This window comes from Meleagris gallopavo, chromosome 12 (genome assembly GCF_905368555.1).
Source record: "Meleagris gallopavo chromosome 12, MGAL_WU_HG_1.1, whole genome shotgun sequence".
In the NCBI taxonomy this organism is placed as follows: domain Eukaryota; kingdom Metazoa; phylum Chordata; class Aves; order Galliformes; family Phasianidae; genus Meleagris; species Meleagris gallopavo.
In genome coordinates, this window is record NC_139415.1 from 13,619,635 (window position 1) to 13,642,355 (window position 22,721).

The window sequence follows — 22,721 nt, forward strand, 5'->3', positions numbered from 1 at the left end:
GCAGCCCTAGCAACCTGATGGTATCGAATCCACAGAGCTCTGTACATAATGTTCCTCTACTGAGAAAAAAAAAAAAAAAAGAGGAAAATTAATAGAGTGACAAAGCTTTGGCTATTTTGCTGACAGTACACAGCTATGACCTTCTGGACTGACCTGTGTTCCAACCAAATGCTGGTGCTCTGATCCAGCACTTCCTAAGGTTATTTAGTGAGAGGAGACTTTTGAAATCCTTTGGCTTCATGATAGCAACGCAAATTCTTTCTTGATTTATTTACAAGTAAAATAAATAAATAAATAAATAACACTCCTGGAGAAAATAGCGGGGGTGATTTGTTTATAAACATGTTCCTCTCCTGGAGTGTTCATACAGAAACCTCCACCTGCAATAAACTCACACGTGTTGTGCTCCGTGGGGTGAGGGCTCTGCTCCTTGTGCTCACTTGTGAGCAGCCTTGGAGTTTCAAGCACCAGTTACATTATACCTAAAGCTCTTTGTCTTCTAAGCAGCAAGTTTTGGCTTTGATTTTTGTTTCTCGTGGGCTTCAGGGCGACAATCTTATGTGCAAGATCCGTGTCTTGTGAACAGTGGGTGAAGTGCATACAGGAACAGGGAGCGAGCTTTGCATGACTGAATCCCTGTCTTGTGTAAGGAGAGAGTGCAGGAACTGCCAAATGTTTTGTCTTTGGAGAGCTGGATGATTGCATAGTAGGGAAATCTTGAATAAGGCAGGGTTTGTTTCCCCTGACTGAAGATCACAGAGTATCTTTGCTATTTGTTGTGTATCTCTGCACCTGACATTTCTCCCACATTCAGCCCAAGCCGTTGGTCAGTGGTGGCTGTGCTTTCCTGATCTCTGCTGCAGTGCTGCCTGGCAGGGTTAATTTCTCCTGCGTGATTAATGGCTCTGTAACATTTATAAGGAGAAAATCCTCATACTCATCTGTGGTAATGTTGGTACATCTGCCAAGATGAGATTCCAGGGACAAATTAATATTGCCGTATGCTAAATGTATAGATTTCTTTAACATCTCAAAGATATTTCCTGAGGGATGCTGATTTGATGTTGGGGAAAAGAAGGACAGACACTAAAGTCTTTTGCTGGGGACTTCTGCTTGAATTTTAGTCTTTTCTCATGGACTTTTGGTCTATAAGTCTAGTTTTCTCTAGTGAAAAATCCACTTTGTAAAGGCAGGGAGTCACATGAGATCCTAAATGAAGAATATTCTATATCATTCTTGTGAAGACACTTAACATCAATATAATTATCTCTTCAGGACAAGGTAATCAAAGAGATGGAAGACGAAACTTTTCTTTGCCAAGGAAAATTCCACAGTACTTGACTGAAATTGGATTCCAGTCACCTCGTGCTTGTCTGTCCAGATTTTTCTTACCACATCTGCTAAGTTATTGCCAGTTATTTGTGTTTAAAATGAGGGCTTCCTCCCGCACAACCCATCTGCTCAGCATGTTTGTTCTTCCCGTGCAGTCACGACTTGGTGATCACGTTTATGCCAGTAGATGCATGCTGCTGTTTGGTGGTAGAAGAAAGCTGGGGAGCAAGGTGGCCTTGTGGATTCCTTTGTCTGAGATGAATTAGAAGGAAGGACTGGGTCAAAAGAGGGTGTAGAACCCTAATAGAAGAGATTTGAGCCTGAGTAAAGGAGCCTGGGAGTTCAGGCCCCTTGAAGGACAAATAGCTTTTTTCCTAGAACTGTCCTAGTAGATGCTTATGATCAGACTTTAGAAATTCCACCATGTCGGAGGTGACAAAGATCTCCTGTGCTTGTTCTGGAATGCCTCAATCCCAGAGAGAAAGAAGAAGTCAAGGCTTTTCTTCTTTGGAGGTGGATGAAATGTGAAAGTGCTTTAGAGTATTTGGATTTGCCTCAGTGAAGCATAAGGGTTACAGGCTTTCAGAGTTGTTTTCTGCTCTTCTTGGTGTTACAGACCTGGGGATATGGCTGTAGGTATGGAGGGATAGCATAGATCTACAAAGCTGTGAGAGACATGGAGATACTGAGTAGAGCTGCATACTATCTCTTCTCATCCAAGACCCAGAGGACATCAGATCAAGCCAACAGAAGCTAGATGATGGTCCAAGATACCCCTACCTGCCCTCTCAAAGGTGAGGCAGTCTTGTCCCATTAACCTAAAATACCATCCCCAAATAACAAGAATTCCTATGGCTGACATGGCTTACAGACCAGAACTGCCCTGTGTCCGCTGCTTAAATCCATTTTTGAGAAATGCCTTCCTCTGTGTCTTGCCTTGAGGATGTGGATGTCCTGCAGAAGAGAGAGACCTGGAGAGCAGGCCTGATGCTGGATGAGCTCCTGCAGGAAATGCCACAGGGCTGTGTGACAGCTGGTTCTGTGATTCAGTGTTTTGGTTAGACTCGATGTTTTACTGTGATTCACAGCAGCTCTTGTGAAGTTCATCCACTGTCAGCTGGGTGATGGATGTGTTTGGTCAGGCTTTGGTTCCATCTGTGATGCCAGCATAGCTGTTGCCTCCTTAGCTTCATGTCCTCCTGAGCTGACCGTGAGCAAGAAGAGTAGATGTCCTCAGGACAAGGCAGCCCCGGTGTTACCACTCAGCATCCCTGGAGGTTCACAAAAAAACCTCCTGGTGTGCTTTAGTTAGGAACACTTGTGGATGAGGTGTTAAATGATTTATATTGAGAAATCCCAGTGGTTTCTTCTCCTGAAACGTCTGCTACTGGCTGCTAGCCAAGGTTTTTGGCATTTGGGAGGAGCTGAGGAGCCTTTCCATTTGCAGTAGCCCCAAATTGCTAACTTTGGTGGAGGCCCAGAAGGAGCATGGAGCCTACTTCCAGTGCACATGTGATAGATTCCACCACAACCACTGCCATCCAAGAGCCCTTCTGGTGACTGTGGCAGTGCTCTGAGGTCGTGTCATCCTCTGGAAAATGAAGGTATGTTCTTAGATCTGGTGAATTAAAGCAGATAATTTGTAACTAATCTGGCATTTATTATTTATCATTAATTACATCTGCTTTGGGCTCTTTTTTCTTTTTCTCTTAGATAAGGATAGTTAGGGTTGGCTATTAGGTTCTCTTTTATTATGCTAGCAGGAGATGATCTTTGCTGTAAGGAGCTCAAACACCATAAATCATCAGAGATGATTTTGTGCTGCAGTGCCAGCAGGTGCCAGGCAGCACGGGCATCCCCAGCCCTGCACTGAGATGTCAGGGACTTGTAGGGCAGTCCAGGAGAAAGCAAGGAGTACAGCAGCTTGGGCAAGGTGCAGGACCCTGGTGGTTTCATAGAAAATACTCACAGATTAGAAAAATCCTGCATTTGCCCCTCTGCCTGCTGCAAGTTTTGCAAAGTCTTGTCCATAGACAAGATTTACAGAGAGAGAAGTGGGCGAGAGCTCAAGCCCTGCTGACTCATCAGTCCAGGCTGCTGAGCACAGCAATTTCCAATCCATAAGCAGGAAATAAAGCAAGATTTACACCTGGAAGGCAACGGAGAAGCTGAAAGAAAGGAATGAAATATAAGATGCCCTAAAGAAAAGCTGTGGCAAGGGCTCCTGTTTGGCTTTCTTGCAAAGGAGGAGGGAGGCAGCCAGGGCTGGTACCCGCTGTTTCAGGCCATGCTGCTGATTAAATATTGAAAGGGTTTTCTTGTTGCTTGAAAGCTTCTGTCTGGATGGAAATGAAGTTTGAAGTTAACATGAGGACAAGTTAGTGCTGGCGCAATTAGTCTGTGATTAAATAGGGCTGACCGTACAGAGGCCAAAAATAGCTTTGTGATTTTTAGCATAAAGGTGTTGTTAAAACATTGCTTTGGGTTATCCTCTATCTACTCTGACCTGTGGGACAGCTCAGGGAGGAGAGGGGATGCCATGGGCATTTTCCAGCTCTCAGCTGTGCATGGCCAGGAGCCTCCTGGGCTCTGAGGTTTGGTTCCTTGTTTTCTGCACCTGTACACTCAGGCATGTCTGCCACAACTCAACTAAATACTAGTGTAATTTGGTTGTAGCATCCTATGGTAAGGAGCTCAGTAAAAATGCCTGTGAGAAGTCATATAAGCTAAGCTTTGCTTTCTTGCAGCCTAAGTGATATTGGACAGTATTTGCTTTAAGGTTTGCAAAATCCAGCAAGGAACATATTAGCTAATTTTTTAAGTAGTAAGGGGGAAAACATAGATCACTTTTATCTTTCCTGTTCAGACTTAAGTCTGCAGCAGAATTTGCTGTTCATGACACATTTCAATTATTCTTTAGAACTAATTGAAAGTAATTCTGAAACTTGATTTCAAAAATTGCATTAAACAGTTCAGCTTGTGCTGGCCCTAAGTGGTTTTTAATGGCGTTATGTGATCATTGGTAATTGTACTTGATTAGAAGAACACATAACAGGGCTGATGGATGAATTCTCAGCAGTTACATCTGGATTCATGCACAGCCCTGAGATTCTGATCCATAACATATCTGAAACCAAATTAAAAATCCAGATTGGTGTTATTAGAACGGGATGTGCATTCATAGAGAAAGTTATTCAGTACAATTTTGGCATCTTTTCTGTTCTTTCTGAGAGTCTAGTGTAGCTGTTCAGTCTCAATTCTTTTTTCCTAATTGTAATAAAGCAATTGTCTTCATGCTCAGAAATATTCCAGCCGGAAGACTTCCAAAACAAAATATTTTCTATAACATTTGAAAATCAAAATCCTGAAACTGATTTTTATTCCTACAAAACCGAGATAAACCATTCAATTAAGAACCATCCAGATTTTCCATTTTGCAAACAGTGTGTTGTCAAATGCAGGAGCTGATAGGACTTTCTCCATTCCTAAGGAAGTTATTTAATTAACTGTTAATTTTTTTTCTCATACCTGCTATGAAACAATGCCATGATTTTGGCAGGCTGACAGCACTTGAGACCACACAGCTCAGCAGAAGAGTGTGTGACATACAGGAAAGAAAACACTGCCTCCTACATCTATACTACACAGGTTTTCCCTCAAGTGGGAAGTAATACAAGCTCCGTCAACCCCAAAAAGCCACAGGAAAGCTCCCCAGCTGACAGTTCAGCTCTTGACAGGTGTTTCATGGGGGCCTTGATCCCCCTGTGTGTCTGCCTTGCTTGGGATCAGAGTAGTTCCCCTTTTGATGTCTCCAATTCCAGCAGGTCAGCAGCACAGAATGAGAAGCTTCTCACCCTGCCAGCTGGTGGGTACCCACCCATGGGGTGCAGAGCAGAATGGAGCTGCTTCCCCGCTTGCCTCTGGCTGCTGAGTTAATTAGTGGCCCAATCTAGGATGCTGGGAAAAGGACATTACTAATTTGAGCATGAATACTGCTTGGAGCTGGGTTGGCTTGGAATTAATTTTGCCGCCATCATTAACGAACATCAGTTTCAAGATCTGTTTCAAAATGAGCATTTGAGGAGGAGATGCCACATCTGCTTCTATTGTGAGACTCATCAAGGAGGGGAACCTTGCTGGCTCCAAGCAAGAGAGATCAGAGTAAGACTCCTGAGGGATGCCTGGAGATAGGCAATGTCACTGCAGAAGTAGAGGCTCACTCTGAGCACCCACATGTGCACAAAATGCAGAGATCTCTCAGGATCTCACATGCAAAGGACCCACAAAGCCTTAAGTACTCTCTCAGGAGAGACCACTTAGGCATGCACCAATTTGGAACATCCCAACGAACATGCATGTCCCTACAGCTGGAAAAGAGCTGTACACAAATATTCAGAGCAGTAGTGACCGTTTAGCCATGGACTTGGCTCCATGCTAGGATCTGTACATCAGCACCATTTGTTCCCTGCCTGTTCCAGGTAGACAGATGTTTTCTTTGGTGGTGTTCTGAAGGCTGTAAAGTGGTTGGACCAGGGTATCACTGTCTGCTTTTGTCACGTGCTCTTTCTGAAGGATGTTGGATATAACAGCCTCTGAGCGGGTGAAGGGAGAAAGGGGGAGTGAAAAGGGGTAGAAGTGGTAAAACAGAGTTGCTTGTTCAGTTACAGAGCACGAAGGAAGGCTTTTCTTTCTTTTTTCTCCAGCAGTTGCTGAGTCAAATGTGCATATCGAAGTTTACTGAACGAGCCTTTTCTGCATCCTTTTATGCAAAATGTTTCTTGCTCAAAGATAGAGCCAATTATCGTGCATGCATTTACACAGTTCTATGAGCCTGCCTGGCTTGTATCTATATTTCATGAGCCTCAGCTCTCCCCGAGGCTTGCCGCACTCTGCTCTGCCTGCAGTGAAGGGCTTCTGCACTGCAAAAGCAACAATGACACAAGCAAAAAGCACAAACAGATGAAACTCTCTGTGTTAACCTCCCCTAGTGGCCTGGCCTTATCTCTTTTAATGCTGGGTGGCATTTGGATGCTCTTTCAGAGCCTGCCAGACCGACCTGCCATTGGGCTGATGAAGAAAGCAAGCTGCTCCTCACGCCCTGTGCATCCTGCCCTTCAGCCTCACAAATATTGCAGTCAGGAAGCTTTGTCTGACCTCCAGCCCCGGGTTGAATTTCAGGCTTTCACATCTGCTGTAAATGTCCCAAAACATGGCCAAGTCGATTTCTCATTTGGTGCAAGTGGGGACAGATCAGCAGGAACTCAGCACTCCAGCTTTGTCCCCTGGTTTGCTGTGCTTGAGAAGTTGACGTGGGGTTTTTTGACTCCTTGATTTCTTTGAAGTTTTCTTCTTATTCCCAGTTCCTTATTTCCTGACCAGTTCACACTCTCCTTGTTCTTGAGCTCACATTGGATGAAATAGCATTTTTTTCTGTTCATTTTCTCTCCCCCTGCTCACTGTGCAGCTGGGTAGGGAAGACAGATCATTTGTACCATCCAGTGTTGCCAAATTCATTCATGTAAAAGAGAAGCTCCCCATCCTTGGAGAGCACGTTCCCTCTCTCCACTCAAACAATTTTCATCCAAACATTTTATTCACAAAAGGAAAAAAAAAGATCAATTCTGGACAAATTGGAAATGTTTGAGAAGCAACTGTTCCCTTCTCTCCATTTTCCATTGAAAAAGACTGAACCAACTGCAATATTCTGAACCTCTGGGGAGAATATGATAAATTTTGAAGAAAATATTGACTGATGTGAAGAAAAAGGGTTTTTTTTCCTTTTTTTCCCCATAGAGAACTGGACAATCTTCTAGCCCTTTCTCCCAGATTTATCTGTCTGAAAAAAGGAAACAGACAAGCAAGGTAGACAAAACAGTTCAGACTCATTTTGTAATGGCCAAACTTATTCCACGGGTTTCCAGCAGACTCCTTGTTTCATTCATCTTTAGAATCATGTGAAAGACAGAAGTGTCTGCAGAGCTGTACTCTTAGAAAAGATGCAGAAAATAAAGATAAGGCTGTATTTCTTTCAGTAGGGTGTGGGCTTTCCTATGGTGCTCCCCTTTCTTTCTCATATTAAATTTACTTTAGGATTGAAATATCCTGAACACAACTGTGCCTATGTGATTTCTTTCTCTTGCCTTTATTGTAGAAAGAGCAAATTACTCATCGGGGTACATCTTCAGTCACTGATAATGCAGTGTGCTATTCTTCCAGTTGAGATCAAGCCAAAGCAATAATCACATTTATCTATGTGATGTGTATCTCTGAGATCTGCCAGTCCCATTGCTATGCGATCCAAACCCTGGTGATTTTATGACTGCTAATAAACTCCATAATTAAGAATCTAATTAAATATCCTCTAATCTTCCCCTTCTCTGTGTTGATCAGCTCAGGGGCTGCTTTGGATTCTCCATCCCCCACTTCATGCAGCCTTGTGCTGGAAGTAAAGCACGGATGCTTTTCTCATCCTTTGAAGTCAGATAGTGCTCATCAGCATCTCAGAGCTCAGGGACAAACAGACCGACAGCGTGAGCCGATGAGGCTGGAAAGTTTCTGCAAATGATGGCAAGTGCATTAAGAAAAAATCAGACAGAACGTCTGAGTGAGAAAGGAGCCAGGAAGGGCAGGAAAGCCTTGGCACCTCCCAGCAGAGAAAAGTCAGCAGCACCCCAACCATCTGTATCAGAGCAGCTGGCGATTTGTCAGGTTGGTGTCAAAACTGCTCTGAGAAGGGTCTGATCTGTGGGTGCTGTGCAGAAGGATCAGCAGTTTTGCCTTCACTTGGCAGCCAGGATTACTCTACCAGAAGAAATCAGCTCTGTCCAAGAGCCAAGGGAGCTCTTTGCATGATGCCAGGCTACAGGAAAACCCCTTGCTGCAGCAACCTGCGGGCAATGCTTCCCTCCTGCCATGCAGCTCTGAATGCTGCCCAAGACCTGGAGCCATCTTGCCTCTAACCCAGCCTGAGCTCCAACAAATGGCTGCCCAGGCATGCATTTTTCAAACTGTTTTCATACCCTTTCCATATTTTACAGAAGAATCATATGTAATACAGGAGCAGAAGTAGCCTGAATTCAACTCTCCTGGCATAAATTGCGCTGACGGCAGTTTGACTTTAACTCCCATCTGCACTGTCGCATCCCTACCCACAAGCATGAGTCACACTGAGCAGTAAATAATAGCTAAATCCTTCCCCTGCCTCAACAGGTGGTTGCGAGGATTTTCTCTCTTGTGTACAGATGAGCTACGTTACGATCTATTCTGATGATATATTGAACCTATTAATTTTTGGAGATGAAGATTTTTCATCATTAATGTCCATCCTGAACATGGGAATTTATTAGGCTATTTGGGAGGCAAACATACAGCCTTCTTACTACTATAAAGTGCTATGCCTAACTGCATATATTCTGCCCTTTTACTGCCTCAAGGTAACATCAGTTTCCAAGGCTGGCTATTCCAGATAGCAGTACTTTTCCTCTCCCTTTCTTTCTGTCCTTCACCCTGCCTTGTCCTACCTCCTTTGCTAAATCTCACACTCCTCGGCAGCTGCTGAAGACTCTTTTGAGTTGAAAGCCTCCACGTGGGTACAAAAAACACAAGTATAAATGCAGTGTTGCTATATATGAGGTCTTGTATTGCTGTTAAATCAGTGCCAATATATTCCAGACTCTATGTGCAACTTGAGTTTGCACAGCTAGTGAGTGAAAATAAGATCTATCTATTTTTGTGATTTGCTGTGAGATGCCTATTTCAAAACCATGTTCTTCAAAGATCTGGGCATCTGAGGTACTCAACATGCAGTTTGCAGCCAAGACAAGCTTTGCAACTTGTTTTCTTAAAGAAGAAAACATCATTCATAGTGTGCATATAGCAAATACAATAACCACATCATGCTATCTGTTGGATGATCCTGGATGCTACAAATTTCAGGTCTCTTTAGTAGTATTTCATAGCCAAAAATGGTCGAAGCGATCAAAATGCTATGAAAATAGATGGAGCAAAGCCAATTACTCCTCTGCTTTCTCTGCTAAATAACCTTGAAAAGTGTCTCAGAGTGAACGTCTCTTTAAATCTGCTGCTGCTTGTGCTTCTATTTCTACACAGGTAAGGTGCATAATGAGCAGCGCATCTGCAATTTTAAAAGCTGTTGTAGCCCCAGAACAATTGCATTGGAGGGTCATGCAAAAAGAGAGAGATGCTGGATTTAGTTTGAGAATCACCCCTCTTATTTGATCTAGTCTTAGCTTTGTAATAACTACATTTCCTGAGACTATTTTCTTGTAGCCTCAGAAGGATGGACAAGTAACAACCCTATTAAGGAGCACAGTGGAAGCATAAGGTTGGCTGTGACAGGCTGCAGCACGGGGGATTTCTTGGAATGAGCCTGTGTACTGACATGGGCAGAGACTTGGTACACTTCACTGGAGCTGGCAAGCAACTATCTCCTGAGACTGATGCCTGAACACCCTGGGCTGGAGAAGAGCAGTTCCAAATAAAAGGAACAGTTCCCTGCAGGGAAAGCTCTCAGCTGGTGGAATTCTCTGCTAGAGCCCTTCCGTAACACACTCTTAGAAAACAAGAGAGGAAAACCTTGTAAGTGTTTTTGTTGGACATGCATTCAACAATTTGTCCTTCTGTCTCTGGTTTGTGGAGGAGTTTGTCAGTCCCACAGCAACGGGAAGGTGAACCCAGGAAATAGAACAATGCAGTCATTTCCTTTGTGAGATAGGAAATGATCATAGAATGCTTTGGGCTGAAAGGGACCTTAAAGACTAATGCCAATCTATACCAATCCCATACCACAGGCAGGACACCTCCCACGAGCTCAGGCTGCACAGGGCCCCATCCAGCCTGGCACCTTGAGCACCTCCAGGGATGTGTGGCACCCACAACCTCTCTGGGCAGCTGTGCCAGTGTCTCACCGCCCTCTGAGTAAAGAATTTCTTCCGAATGTCTAATCTAAACCTTCTCTTAGTTAAAAGCTGTTACCCCTTGTCCAATCACTACGGTCCCTAATGAAGAGTCTCTCCTCATCTTTTTCATAGGTCCACTTTAAGTACTGAAAGGATCTGGGCTAAGAATGATTCTGTGGCACAACTGCCCTGAAGACTATCAAGAGAGTAGAGCCAAAGTGAGGGGGATCTTCAGGTTTTGGCAAGGCAGAAAGGTGAGAAGGACAAGAGCAGGAAGTGCTGGAGGGGCACAGACACAACAGACCTTTGACACCGCTGTGTTAGCTGGAAGCAGTAGAATGAATGAGGTATTTAATAAAGATACTTGCTCAAATCAAATCTCTTCTGAAAGAAAGCAGCATTTAGAATTCACTCAGGGTTGCAACTGCTTTCACAACTCTGCCACTGGAGCAAATCTATTCATCACAGCCCTGTATTAATGAATGAGTTAATTAAGTGGCTCATTATTTAATAACACAGATTGCAAGTGTGATGAAATAGAAATCCCCTTTGTAGCTAGAGTCACATCTTTGCCAGTGAGCTAAGCAGTTCATAGTTAATCAGGCGTGCTTGCTGTCTGACAAGGGAGAATTTGCTGAACTGTGGGAAGTTTATAATCAAGGTTACTTCTTACAGACGTCTTTGGGACCTCGGCAGGAACTCCAGGCCCAGGAAGGACCTTATAAGCCGATCAAGGGCAAGTATACATGGAAGCATCAAACTCATTAGAGGGCACCAGGGCACTGTTATTTCTGAATCAACACTAAATTATCTGCAGTTTTATGCTGTCAGGTGCATTGCTGGTGAAGAGATTGGTTTATTAATAAGCAATAAAGTCTAAGAGACTCTAGCTCTCTAAGATATTGAAAAAGCCAACGACATAATAGAAACTTGGATTCAATGTTTGACACTGATGTGGCTTCCCTATGTGTCCTTGGGTTAGCTTCTTGGTTTACATCTATAATGGGATATCTGGAAGCATTGCTTATACCCAGGTCAGGTCTTGTGCCTCAGCTCCACATTAGGAAGAGAGTTATGGGGGCATAAGTGCCCACCTTCATTTTGGTCATGGTGTGAAAGATGGATGCAAAAGTTAGAAGATCTCAGCTTGGCTGATCTGTAGGGGGCCTGTGGCTATGGGACATTTCAATGCCCCTGTGAAGGTATCTTTGCCTCGGGTTATGATGTAAAAAACAAACCTAAGTACTTTTCCCTGATTTATGTGGAAGTACAAGCACTGTAAGCTGCTTAGGAACTGCGATAATGGCAGAGAAGGGGGAATAGATATCTAGTAGAGGCTTAAAGGCCATGAGTACTTCCTCTGCAAAAAGATGTTAATGTCAACAAGATGGCTGAATTCCAGTTCAGGCATATGCATTGCTAAGTTTCCTTTACGTAAATTACCATCTCCACAAAATTCTGGTGCTTGAGACCATACCCTCCTCCCACCAGTCCTCCTGCTGTGATTCTCTCCCATCATCCCTGGGTTTGTTCTTTTCCCCTTCACCTCCTCCTTCTGACTAAGACTTCAGCTGTGATTTCTCCCTCCTTTTGCTCCTTGAAGCAAGTCTGTTCATTATTTATTAGCTGCTGTACTCTTACACCATCTGTCTGAACTCATTATCCATATTCAGCTTGTCAAAATGACCTTTTATGGCCTTTTTCTGGCACCCTAATGTGTAGTCTGACCCTCCTTATATAGCTTTGTGCTGCTACACCATTACTTTCCAACTCCTACTGTTAGTGTTCCTCTGTCTCACGAACACCCAATTTACTATTCTATGTTCTTAAATTCAGAAAAGCTGTTTATTCTGCTTGACTGATGCTTGTTCCTTGTTTCATCTGCTCCATATTCACTGTGCCAGCTTGCTGCAGCACATACTGTCTTAGATATGACCTTTAAAGCATCTGCACGAAAATATAAAATATTATAAATATAATCTCCCCTTCACAATCTGGGGGACTTTCTGTCCCTCCATTCATAATGTAACATGGTGGATTACAAGTTCAGCCCTCAGTCACTCTGCTGTGAAAGTCACCACCATAAGGTGATGGGATTTCAGTGCCTGATGCACTGGGAACCAGGAGTTTCCCCCAGCACACTCTGGATGGGACAGTGGGAAAAAGTGTAATGGCAGAACTTTTACCCCATGTGTCCTATCTGTGCTGCAGGGGAACAATCAGCAGGTGCCACCTGCACTGCTGAAAGCCAGCTCTGTGAACTGGGTAATTTCAAGTCAATGACTCGAATATCTTGCTTTTCTTTAACTCACAGCTACTCATACAAAATTCGTTACAGATAGCTTGCTAATAAGCTCCACGGAGAGTTTTTGAACCTGTGCTACAGACCTATCAAACAAATTCTCAATAAAGATGTCTTAGGAGAAAATGCTTTTTATTCTTAGTCTTCACTTAGTGCAGTTTTCTCCCGGGAGGCCCCAGCAAAAGACAGCTCTTTATCCAAAGCTCAAAGCAAGCTCTGCTTAAGGCACCTGTTACAGACAAATGGGAAAGCTTTGCATTCACATCTCCTGTTGTCCAGCCCTGTTAGCCTCCTGTTTGTATTTGCAGGTACAGCTGATTGTTGTAGCAATAAACACAACTTTACACCTGAAAACCCTATATAGCCCTATATTGGCATGTTCACATGCATAAACACTGTGTAGTTCATTCCTAGAGATCAAAGGGGTGTCTGACCTTGAGCTGTGCTCTGGTCCTCTCAAGAATACTTGATGACCACAGTTTCGTTTGGACATAAATTTTGAGGACAAACATTGCTTCTACTTTTATGGAACGGGAGGACTAAGAGGGAATTTTTTTCTTATAGGTGTATACAGCCCTCATTCGTCTGTCTGCAATTGTATATAAACATATTCCAAAGGCTGATCTGTATTTCTGAAGAGGCCGGATCTTCAGTGAATCAAATCATCCCGAGTTACTGACTAGTGTTCAGCAACCAGGGGTCAGATCTTCAGATATCCCACTGGGAACTCCTCAGGAACTCTTTTCTCATCAGCACTTTGGGATTAGGATATTTGATGGAAAGAGAAGTGACTGCTGGAAACCTGCAAGTCATGCCAGTTTTGATACAGTCACCTCTGTTAGAGGTCAATGAATGTTTTTCCTGATTGATGTTCCCCATAACCATCTGCATCCAAAAGAGTCACAATCATACCCTCCAAAACTTTTCTCCCTGTCTGATTATTATTTTGGCAGCAAAATACTGTTAGAAAAAGTCAAGCAAGAATTAGTAAGGGTTATGGCTGAGCTCTAACAGAGATGGGTTTATAATCCTTCGGTATGAAGGGAGAGCTGCTGTGATTACTGAACAAAAGGTTCTATTTCTTCCACCACTGGAGCATCAATAACCTGCCAGGGCTTCCATCCTCCCCTGGCCATCTCCCACCTACTCTGAGCATAGTTTGGACCATTAATCCATATACTCAATCCCTGACTTTGGATTTCACTTGCTCTCTACCTCTCTGTAACCAAGTCTCCTCATTCCTTTTTTCTAACAGCACTCACATATGTATCTCTCCATTTCTTGCCACTTTTCCCTCTGCAGGATCCTTGCCAAGAACTCAGCCTTGCCATCTGTCCAGGAAAATGATGATACTGCTAAGCTCTGTTCTGGATGTTGAATCATATAGCTGGAGCAGCAGTGTTAAGGTTAGCCAAAAAATAAAAAATCCCAAACAGAATAACAACAAAACAAACAAACAAATCCCAAAACTGAATAATCAGTGGAAAAAAGTCTTTTTCTGCCTCACACTAGAGATCAGATACTTTTAGTCATATGCTTATTCTTCCTATATTTATTTCGCTACTTTCTCTTCTTAACAATACTCTTCAGGGAACACTATATCCATAAGAATAAACTGAAGTTTCTGATGCCATTCTTGTTAACAAGGCAGTGATGGAACTTTGGGTTTTGTGTCCAGCACTGAGGTTAGTGAGGACATGTGCTGTGTGTTTAAACCTTGCCATCCTATCTCGGATCAGTAGCTGTCAATGTAAAAGGGCCGAAGGTTGTAATAGGCTCGTTGTGATGTGTATCACTGTGAAGTGTAATTAAAGTCATCCAAGCCTGCACTCTTTGTAAGAAGTCACGATTTCTCATCTAAATGCTAAATGGGGTTGCTAATATGAGTGAGTGCAGCTCAGCTTGAGTGAAAGGATGTTAAAGAATCGGGTCTAAATCTGCCTGTGCAAATGGCAACGAAAGGAAGAAAGCAGTGTGGAGTATCCAAGTGAAGTATTGAAGAGCACTAAGTTACAGACTGCCTCTGGGCACTGCTCCTTCTTCTGGGCAGGATATCTATCCTACAGACAAAAGAGGAACCCATCACTAATGTTATCACTTCATGATAAGCCCAGTTTTCAGTACACTTCTGTAGCAACCAGAAGACAAGAGCAGTGAGGTCACTGAACTTCCTGCTCTAAGGGCACTTGGAAGCATAGCTTGCCAATAAATTATGCTTAAATAATTCCAAAGCAAGGATTAATGATCCTTAGCACATATTATTCTTTCTTTCTTCCTTTCTTTTTTTTTTTTTTTACTTTTCTCTTTCAAACACCCTTTCCCCTGCTTTTCAAAAAAAAGAAGTCTCCGTGGAGCTACATTTTTACTACCAGGGAGAGCATGCTGTTAGGTCATAACACAGATCTGTGCAATCGGGAAAGTTATTTCAATTCTGGGAGGTTCTGAGTCTCAAAAGTGCTGTTGGATTTTTTTAACTATTGGTGGTGACACTCCAGCATTGAAACAAGCTCTCTATCTCCATCCAGGTGTTTCTGATGGCTGTCAACTCTATCCTGATATAGGATAGCTTTTTAGGTAACAACACCTACACACGTGGCACTAAGGAACATGGTATAGTGATGACACTCAGTAGGTCAGGTTCATGGCTGGACTCAGTTTCCATCATAAACGATTCTGTAATTCTTTGATATGTACAGACATGTATATATAGCCATGTCATTTATTAGCTGATTTACTCTTTAAGCTCAAAGTTTAAAGTCCACATTTTATGCATGCCTACACTGTGCTGGCTCCTCTAGCGTGACTATGCTGTGATTCTCACATGCATCTCTGTCCAAACCTCCTTTCTACAGCTGTGTGCAGCAACAAATGCAGGAGAACACTGGAGAGCCAGCTGGCTCAAAACTGCTTGAAGAATAATGGAAATCAGGTGTCTAAAATGAGAATGTGTTTAGATGTGACTTGGCTTCCTTTGGTTTTCCCTGCAGAGAGCAGTGATTCCATATTAGCTTTATCTTTTGCTCTCTATGAAAATTGTTCTCCGTTGATAGTTTGATATGAAAGAACAGAGCTCAGTATGACTTTAGGTGACTTTGTTTTGGCAGACACAGCCTATTAGTTGTACATCTGTCACACAGATGGGAAGACACCAGAGAAAAAACAGAGAAGACATCAAATAAAATTAATTTGGGGATCTGCATGAGAGAGAAAAGCAAGGTCATATTTCGTGGCATTAAGATATTATCCATCATAGGTACTCAGGATGAGCTTGCTCTGGTAGAAACATATGTAGAAATAGAGATCTCTGTTTAAGCAACCAAGCTTGGTACCCTTCTGTTCTCTTTAGAAACCAGCACAGTATGTGTGGGAAGCAGAACTTCTGGGAATGGCAGAATTTTGGACCTTGCAATCTACTTTAGGTTTCTTTATATTCTACACTAGGTTTCCAATTAGTTTGGCAACTCTTAATGCTTTTTTTTTTTTTTTTCCCTTTTTTTCTGAAGCTTTGGGCTTTGCAAATGCAAAAGCATTCCCCAAACATTCTGTTGCCATTTTTCACAATGGAAAATGTGCGCTCAAAATGTTGGCTGCTAAATTCAATGCATGTGTTCTTGTAAGCTTATCTTTCATTGCTATTGTTTCCTTTTTCAGGACATGACCTTCACCTCCATGATGAATCAGGAAAAACCTGTCAAGTCCTCCTAGCTCCCTGGCTGTGCCATTCCCTGTTCCCTTGCTGTTCACCAGACAGCACCTCCAGCTCTTCCTACCCAAAGCAAGGAAGAAGCCAGCAAACCACACATGACAGCTGAAAATTGAAGCATTATCAAAAGCTGTGTGAGACTGTCAGAGAGAAACTTTATATAGTAATTCTCCTTCTGAGCCTGGGAAGCTGTGCATCACATTAGTTACAAGGGAAAAAGAGAAGAAATGCTCAAGTAACTGAGACCTGAAATTACACAAATCAATACATATATTTGAATAACTACATACAGTGTTTAGAAATCTGCATTCACAATGGATGATGGATACAGAAACACAAACCTCTATCAAGGGAGGGAGACAAACCAAGTTTCAGATGATTACAGGTACCAGGATGGTAACTACGAGGGGTATGCACCCAATGATAGCTACTACCGTGGTGGGGATGAGCCCACTCATGAAGAAGATGCCCAGAGTGATGTTACAGAAGGCCATGATGAAGATGATGAGGTCTATGAGGGGGAGTACCAAGGAATCCCACACCCAGATGACATTAAAGCCAAGCAGAAGAAGCGAGCTCCTGCCATGGATGATGACTACAGAGACCGTGCTGACCTTATGGCAGAGAGGATGGAGGACGAGGAGCAGCTTGCCCACCAGTATGAAAACATCATTGAGGAGTGTGGCCATGGACGCTTCCAGTGGACCCTCTTCTTTGTTTTAGGGTTGGCACTGATGGCAGATGGGGTGGAGCTGTTTGTGGTTGGATTTGTTCTGCCCAGTGCTGAGAAGGATATGTGCTTATCCAGTTCAAACAAAGGCATGCTAGGTAAGTGCCACTTGAGAAGCTCTTCTAATCTAACTGACAGTACCTAGAATATATTTTTCTCATGACCAGCTGGCTTCAGAACCTTCTGGGAGCCCTTTTTAGAATGTTTTATCTCATGCATAATCGTGGCTGGGTGGATCTGATTCAAAAGAACATTGCTTACTGCTGTGAAGGCAGCTGCTGTAAAGCAGTAACAGAACCATAGCACATCTCAGCCCAACTTAAGGATGGGCTATAGCTCCAGGACTGGCCGCCACAGGCTGGATTTGGGCCAGGCAGCTCACAGGAGTGGGACCACAAGGCAAAACTCCTAGGAACATTCAGAGTCAAATACACAAAAATTTCTGTGTGACTGTTCCTGCTTAAGCATATAATGATGCAATTTTCAGTGCTTTTAGAAATTAAATGGCAATCAGAAGTTTGCAAAGCAGTATTTTCTGAGTGTGATGGATGTAACAGACAGGGATGCACTTGGTCTGGATCAATCTGCTGTTACACAGTGTCTCTCAATGCTTCTTTGCTCTCTGATTTTTCACTGCATCCAGGTTCACCTTTCCTTTAGCCAAAAGTCCCAGCTGGCAGATCAGAGCAGCTGGTCCTGCATGCTGACTTCTTGGCCAGAGCACACTGCTAATATTTACTGGTTAGAAGTAGCCTGTGAAGGTTTCTTCTTAGGTCTGTGGAATGAGATTAATGTGCTGAATGGAGATTAAAGGGTCAGGCTACTAACAACATCACTGTTGACACCTCCCTGTGGTCAAAATACAAAAGCATAGTTATTGTGAGTATGGGTGGAAAAGGTTGGATGAGCATTTTTTTCCCCTTGCACATAATAAGCCATAGGAGGAATAGAAGTCTAAGAACCAGGAAAGTGTCCGGCATGTCCTGCAGTGAGAGCCAGCTTGCGTTAGTACAGCACATCTGGAAGGAAAATAAAGTAGCTTTTGAAAGAACTGCTCTGGGAGGGGTGTCTGGATGAATGTGCACCAAGGTCGCAGGGAAACCATTGGGCCTGCTAAGCATACATTTGGGCCAGAAGCTCTGTCCAATATAGAGGAAATGTGGATTTTGGATTAGACCTTGACTCCCTTCTATTTGCATTATTTTCATGTAACAAAGGCAATAGACAATTAGCCTTACATAGACTTCTCAGCTTAGTGTACCAAGGTCCTAGAGACTTTTTTCTTCATTTGGTTTTCTTTACTATATCTTCTTTTTTGGAGTTCTTTTTTGGAACTGATCCTCGAGTTCAGGATGCTTCTTTCCATAGTGAGCCAGTTTTGTACCTGGTTTTGTGCCTGCAAGGGTTTGGTAACATTTTTTGTTTCACAAACCACACTACTAGCTCAAAATAGCTCAGGTCAGATACATAAAAGTAAACTGCTTACAATTGAATCCTGATTCCAAAGGGACTTCTGAATTCACCAGCTCCCTATGGAACACCAGGATCCCTATGGATGCCTTTTCAGTGACAAGACCTTTTTTGAAAAGCAGGTCATTTATTCTGGTGACTATATGAAAGCTGAGATCTTTTGAAACTCCAACCCCATAAATATCCATCTCTGTAGTTGATATCAGAGACAGAAAACTTCAAATGTCACAAGAAAAATCTATCTTTGAAGTATTGCTGGCCCAATCACAGTTAAGAGAGAACAAGAGATCTCCCAAGAGAGCTCTTTTTTTGCATGCTTCTCCTAGCTCTGCATTTGCACAGCTGAAAGTTCAGGGTGTTCTGATGAGCTCTGGATAAGCAAGGAGCTATCTAGATCCATATCCAGCTTGAGCTCCAGCTCAATGCACACTGGCTCAGCTGAACTGGAATTCCTAATGATGGAACAGCACTCTTCTTGTGCCTTTTTGTGCTTTTGAGAACCTGGTTTTGCAGAACTATTTCTTTTGTCCTTATCTTGTTTATTCTGAAGGTTCTACTGTCAAAGCTTGTATGCGCACTGTATTTTTTACTTAAATATGAACAAAAGGAAAGAATTTGCCTAAGAACAAAATCAATTGATTCATCTTGGTTAGAGAAAGATTAAAAAGACCAGAAAGCAGATATTTACAATAACACTCGCTTGTTACTGATCGGTGTTGCACAGAAGGCAAGTCTCTGATTCAGTGGTTTTGGCTAAACACATTGCTTCTACCACTGTGATCTTCCTCTGCTGCAGGTTTTCTCTTAGATCTGAAGTTTTTACCCACATGATCCCTTGTGAAAAGAGATTAAACGGAGCTTAGAAAGCATTAGACTGCAGAGTGGTTCACTGACACGAGTAATGAATACTCAAGGGCATGGAGAAGTGAGGATGTAAGGAGAGCAGAGTGGTACACGGCTGCAGGTGGGCAGGATGGGGAAATGCTATTGATGGAAACGAGAACAATCCTCCTCAAAGCCTTTCCTGGATTAGCTTCAGCACCCATCCACCACTGACAAGAAAAAGATATCTGCCCACAGAGCTCAGAGCCTCCAACATATGCTCATTTCCCTCGTGGTTTCCATTCCCTTGTCTGTCTATGTGTCGTGCTATCACAAATCAATCTTGCTAATGCCCAGGCTTCATGATCCTTACAGGCTGACTTGTCACAGTGATGGTGGCCATCAAAGAAGTCTTGTTCTCAATTTCTGCCTAATGTGTACTGATGATCTTGCAAGAGTGCACCTGCACAGAATGGAGAGAGGGTTGACTGCAGAGGGTGCGATTCTTCCTTTCATTGCCATTGGGTTTTAGGGACACAGTGGCATTATCCACAGAGATGCTACTGCCCCTTACTTTATCATCAGTGATCTTCTGATTGCTCCCAGATGACTGCTCGTCTCAACACATTTTTGCTAAGGAAAAGTAATCAGACTATCCCAGGTAGACTGAGGGTTGCTTCCAGGCAGCTGTGCACAGATATACACCCACAAGGCCTTAACTGAGGCCAGGAAGGAAAATATGGGAAATAAATCAAGTAGCTAATTGAACTTACAGAAATAGGAGGGAACAAATGAGAGCTGGAGTAGCTACCCCCTGAAGACTAATTGAGCAAAGGTCAGCTTTTGCTGAAAGGACATTTCGTGTTAAATGCTCAGTGTATTGCATATTTTTCCTCCCTCAGAAAGCAAGAGTGGAAAAATATCTAGCAAATTATGGCCAAATTATGCAAAAATTACAAATAAACAGATGCCCACAGTGTTTCATGGAAAGTGTGAAACGAATATGACACCTCTTAGAAAACGTTTACATTTTGTTCTGAAAATAAACATATCTACATCAGATGCAAATTAACAGCTATTTTAGCCCTAACTATCCCTCGTGGGACAAAACGTATTTTAAGTTTTTCTGTGATGTGAATTGTTATTTTGAAGATTATAGGAGTATTTAAAAAAAGAAAAAAGGAAAAAATAAGAAGAAAAACGTCAACAGCTCTGTATGCTTTAGCTGTTTGATTTTTATCATTTTTAAAACTAGCCATTCAGTATAAGCTTGCTAACCTTTCACAACATAATTTTCTTATATTCCTTTTGCAGATCTACTTTTGCTGAGCTTTCTCCAGCAACAGTCATAATAACAATGCATTTATTAAATTTATTATGACAAAGTATCCCTTTTCAGTATAATATATCCTGTTGGAAACAGAGTGTTCTTGTATTTGCTACGGACAACCATACAAAGAGTTATACATTTCTATTTACTGATGTACCAAAGGACACACAACATCATTCTTTGGAGAAATATCACATAAATATACAACTTCAAGTGCTGTTAATCACCCCTTAGAGGACAGAATCTTGTATTTGCAAGCATAGAGCAGTAAGTACACAGCCAGTAGAAAAGATGGTGTCATAGTAACGTTTTCAACTTTTTCACATCCTGCATATGAAAAACTGAAGGCACAGTTGTATCATCAGATTTCCCAGGCTCTAGAGCTGCAGTTATCATTTCACAGTTCAGTAAACTGAGACAAGAAAAATGTGAGCCCTTTGCCCATGATATCCATGTAAATGCTGAGAGTAAAGTCTATCTTTCAGGCTCACATTTCCTCTTTCTTATGATGGCATTATAATAATAATATTTTAAGGAGACCATCATCTTCCAGACACTTAGCCTTGCAGAGTTAGATCGAAAAACAGAAAAAGAGATCCTGTTTGTAATCATGCAGTTATGCAGATATTAAAGCTTGTCTGTGTGAGTCATGTTAAACCAAATGTGTAACCCTATCTCTCCTTTTAGTTGTCCAAAGAGGATGCTTTATTATCAGTGCAGATAAAACTGGCCTCATCTTCTTGTTGACCTGAATTCACCTGATATGACATTAAATCCTAATCCATTTGGCAGAGATCAGTGGTTTTTCTTTTTCTGGATAAATACAGACCAGGAGCCCAGCCATGGCTCCTGTGCTGTTTCCCACCTTGTTTGGCTGGGTGGGGAGACCAGATGGCCCTATGGATATCAATGTGATGGACAATCCCAATGGAGGGGCTGAGTTGCTTGGCATGCACAGCCTTTCCAGTTCCATGACAAATGTATGTGGATTCACACATACAACTTTGGCTTGCAGAATCTCCCCAGTGCCTGCTGCCAGATCCATCCTGTATCGACACCCACAGGTCAGCAAATGGAAAGCCTTTAACATGCACAATCCATTTCTCAGAGGTAGAAGAGCCATTAGTGCAGATAGAGTCTCTCTTTTGGAGTTGAATCAACATAACAAGTGCAATGGGATTACATTTTGATGTGATTCCCATATAGGAGATCAGTGAGATTCAAGGGTAAAGTAATAATAATCTTACAAGGAAGAGCAGACAAGAAATTTCAGGAAGAAGGGGAAAAAAGTCATACAGCCCAGAGCCAATCCTTTGGGAAATGTTGGCTGTTGTTGGAGCATAAGCCAAGCAGGATTTCTTCTTCTTCAAATCACACAAGCACTATTGAGTCCTGTGCCTTGCCTCATCCATCTTCTAAATAGCTCAAAACTGAATCACAAAATTTCGGTGTCCATAAAGTACATCCTTGTATAACAGATGCTCTGCTGTTAAGTGTTTGGGTTTTGTTTTTATCACAGTTTGAATTGCAAGATGTAGAAGATCCTAATCCTTTAGGGTTGTCAAAATGCTTTCAAAAACCTTCTTGTTACTGTACTGGTAATGGCCTCTGCTTGGAAAGTGGGTAGGAACTCCCACGTTGGCCACTGGCTCTGTGCAGAGCTGTGAGAAGAGGTGAGATGCTGCTGCACCGGGATCCATCAGCTTCCTCACTTCCATGGCAGCCTGAAGGGATACAGGACTAACTCATCACGTTTTCTGCTTGAATTTTCCATTTTTCCCTTGAGCCCTTGTCATATCTTGATAGTGATACTTTCCAGATGTGACTTATTTTTAAGAACTTTAATTCCATTAAGGGTCGACAAAAGTAATTCATGCTTGTGATGGACGCTTTGTAAATCTTGAATTTATCCTTTCCTTTCCAAAGCCCTTATGAGCTTGCTTCTAATTATGCTGAAATAGTAAAAATACAGCTTAGCACACACATAGCCATTTCCCACATCCACCTTCTTCAGTCCTAGAACTCAGCCTTTATGTCCAAGATTCCTGTCTTAGTTTGGAGCACATAGATTCAATAAAGGCTAATAATTTTCTAAATGTGAAAATTCTGTACGT

The 22,721-nt window shown here is 42.5% G+C and overlaps 1 protein-coding gene across 2 annotated transcripts in view; it reads left to right on the forward strand.

Moving 5' to 3' along the window:
- Positions 1-22,721, forward strand: part of SV2B (synaptic vesicle glycoprotein 2B) — a 55,567-nt gene that overhangs the window by 12,175 nt on the left and 20,671 nt on the right. The window contains exon 2 of one of the 2 annotated variants that reach the window (XM_085234063.1): positions 16,204-17,083. In XM_085234063.1, coding sequence (XP_085090189.1) covers positions 16,570-17,083 — 514 coding nt within the window. In that variant the 5' untranslated portion in view covers positions 16,204-16,569. Of the gene's footprint in view, positions 1-15,840; positions 17,084-22,721 lie in introns of those variants that run through there. The other variant, XM_003209540.5, reaches the window with a different exon arrangement.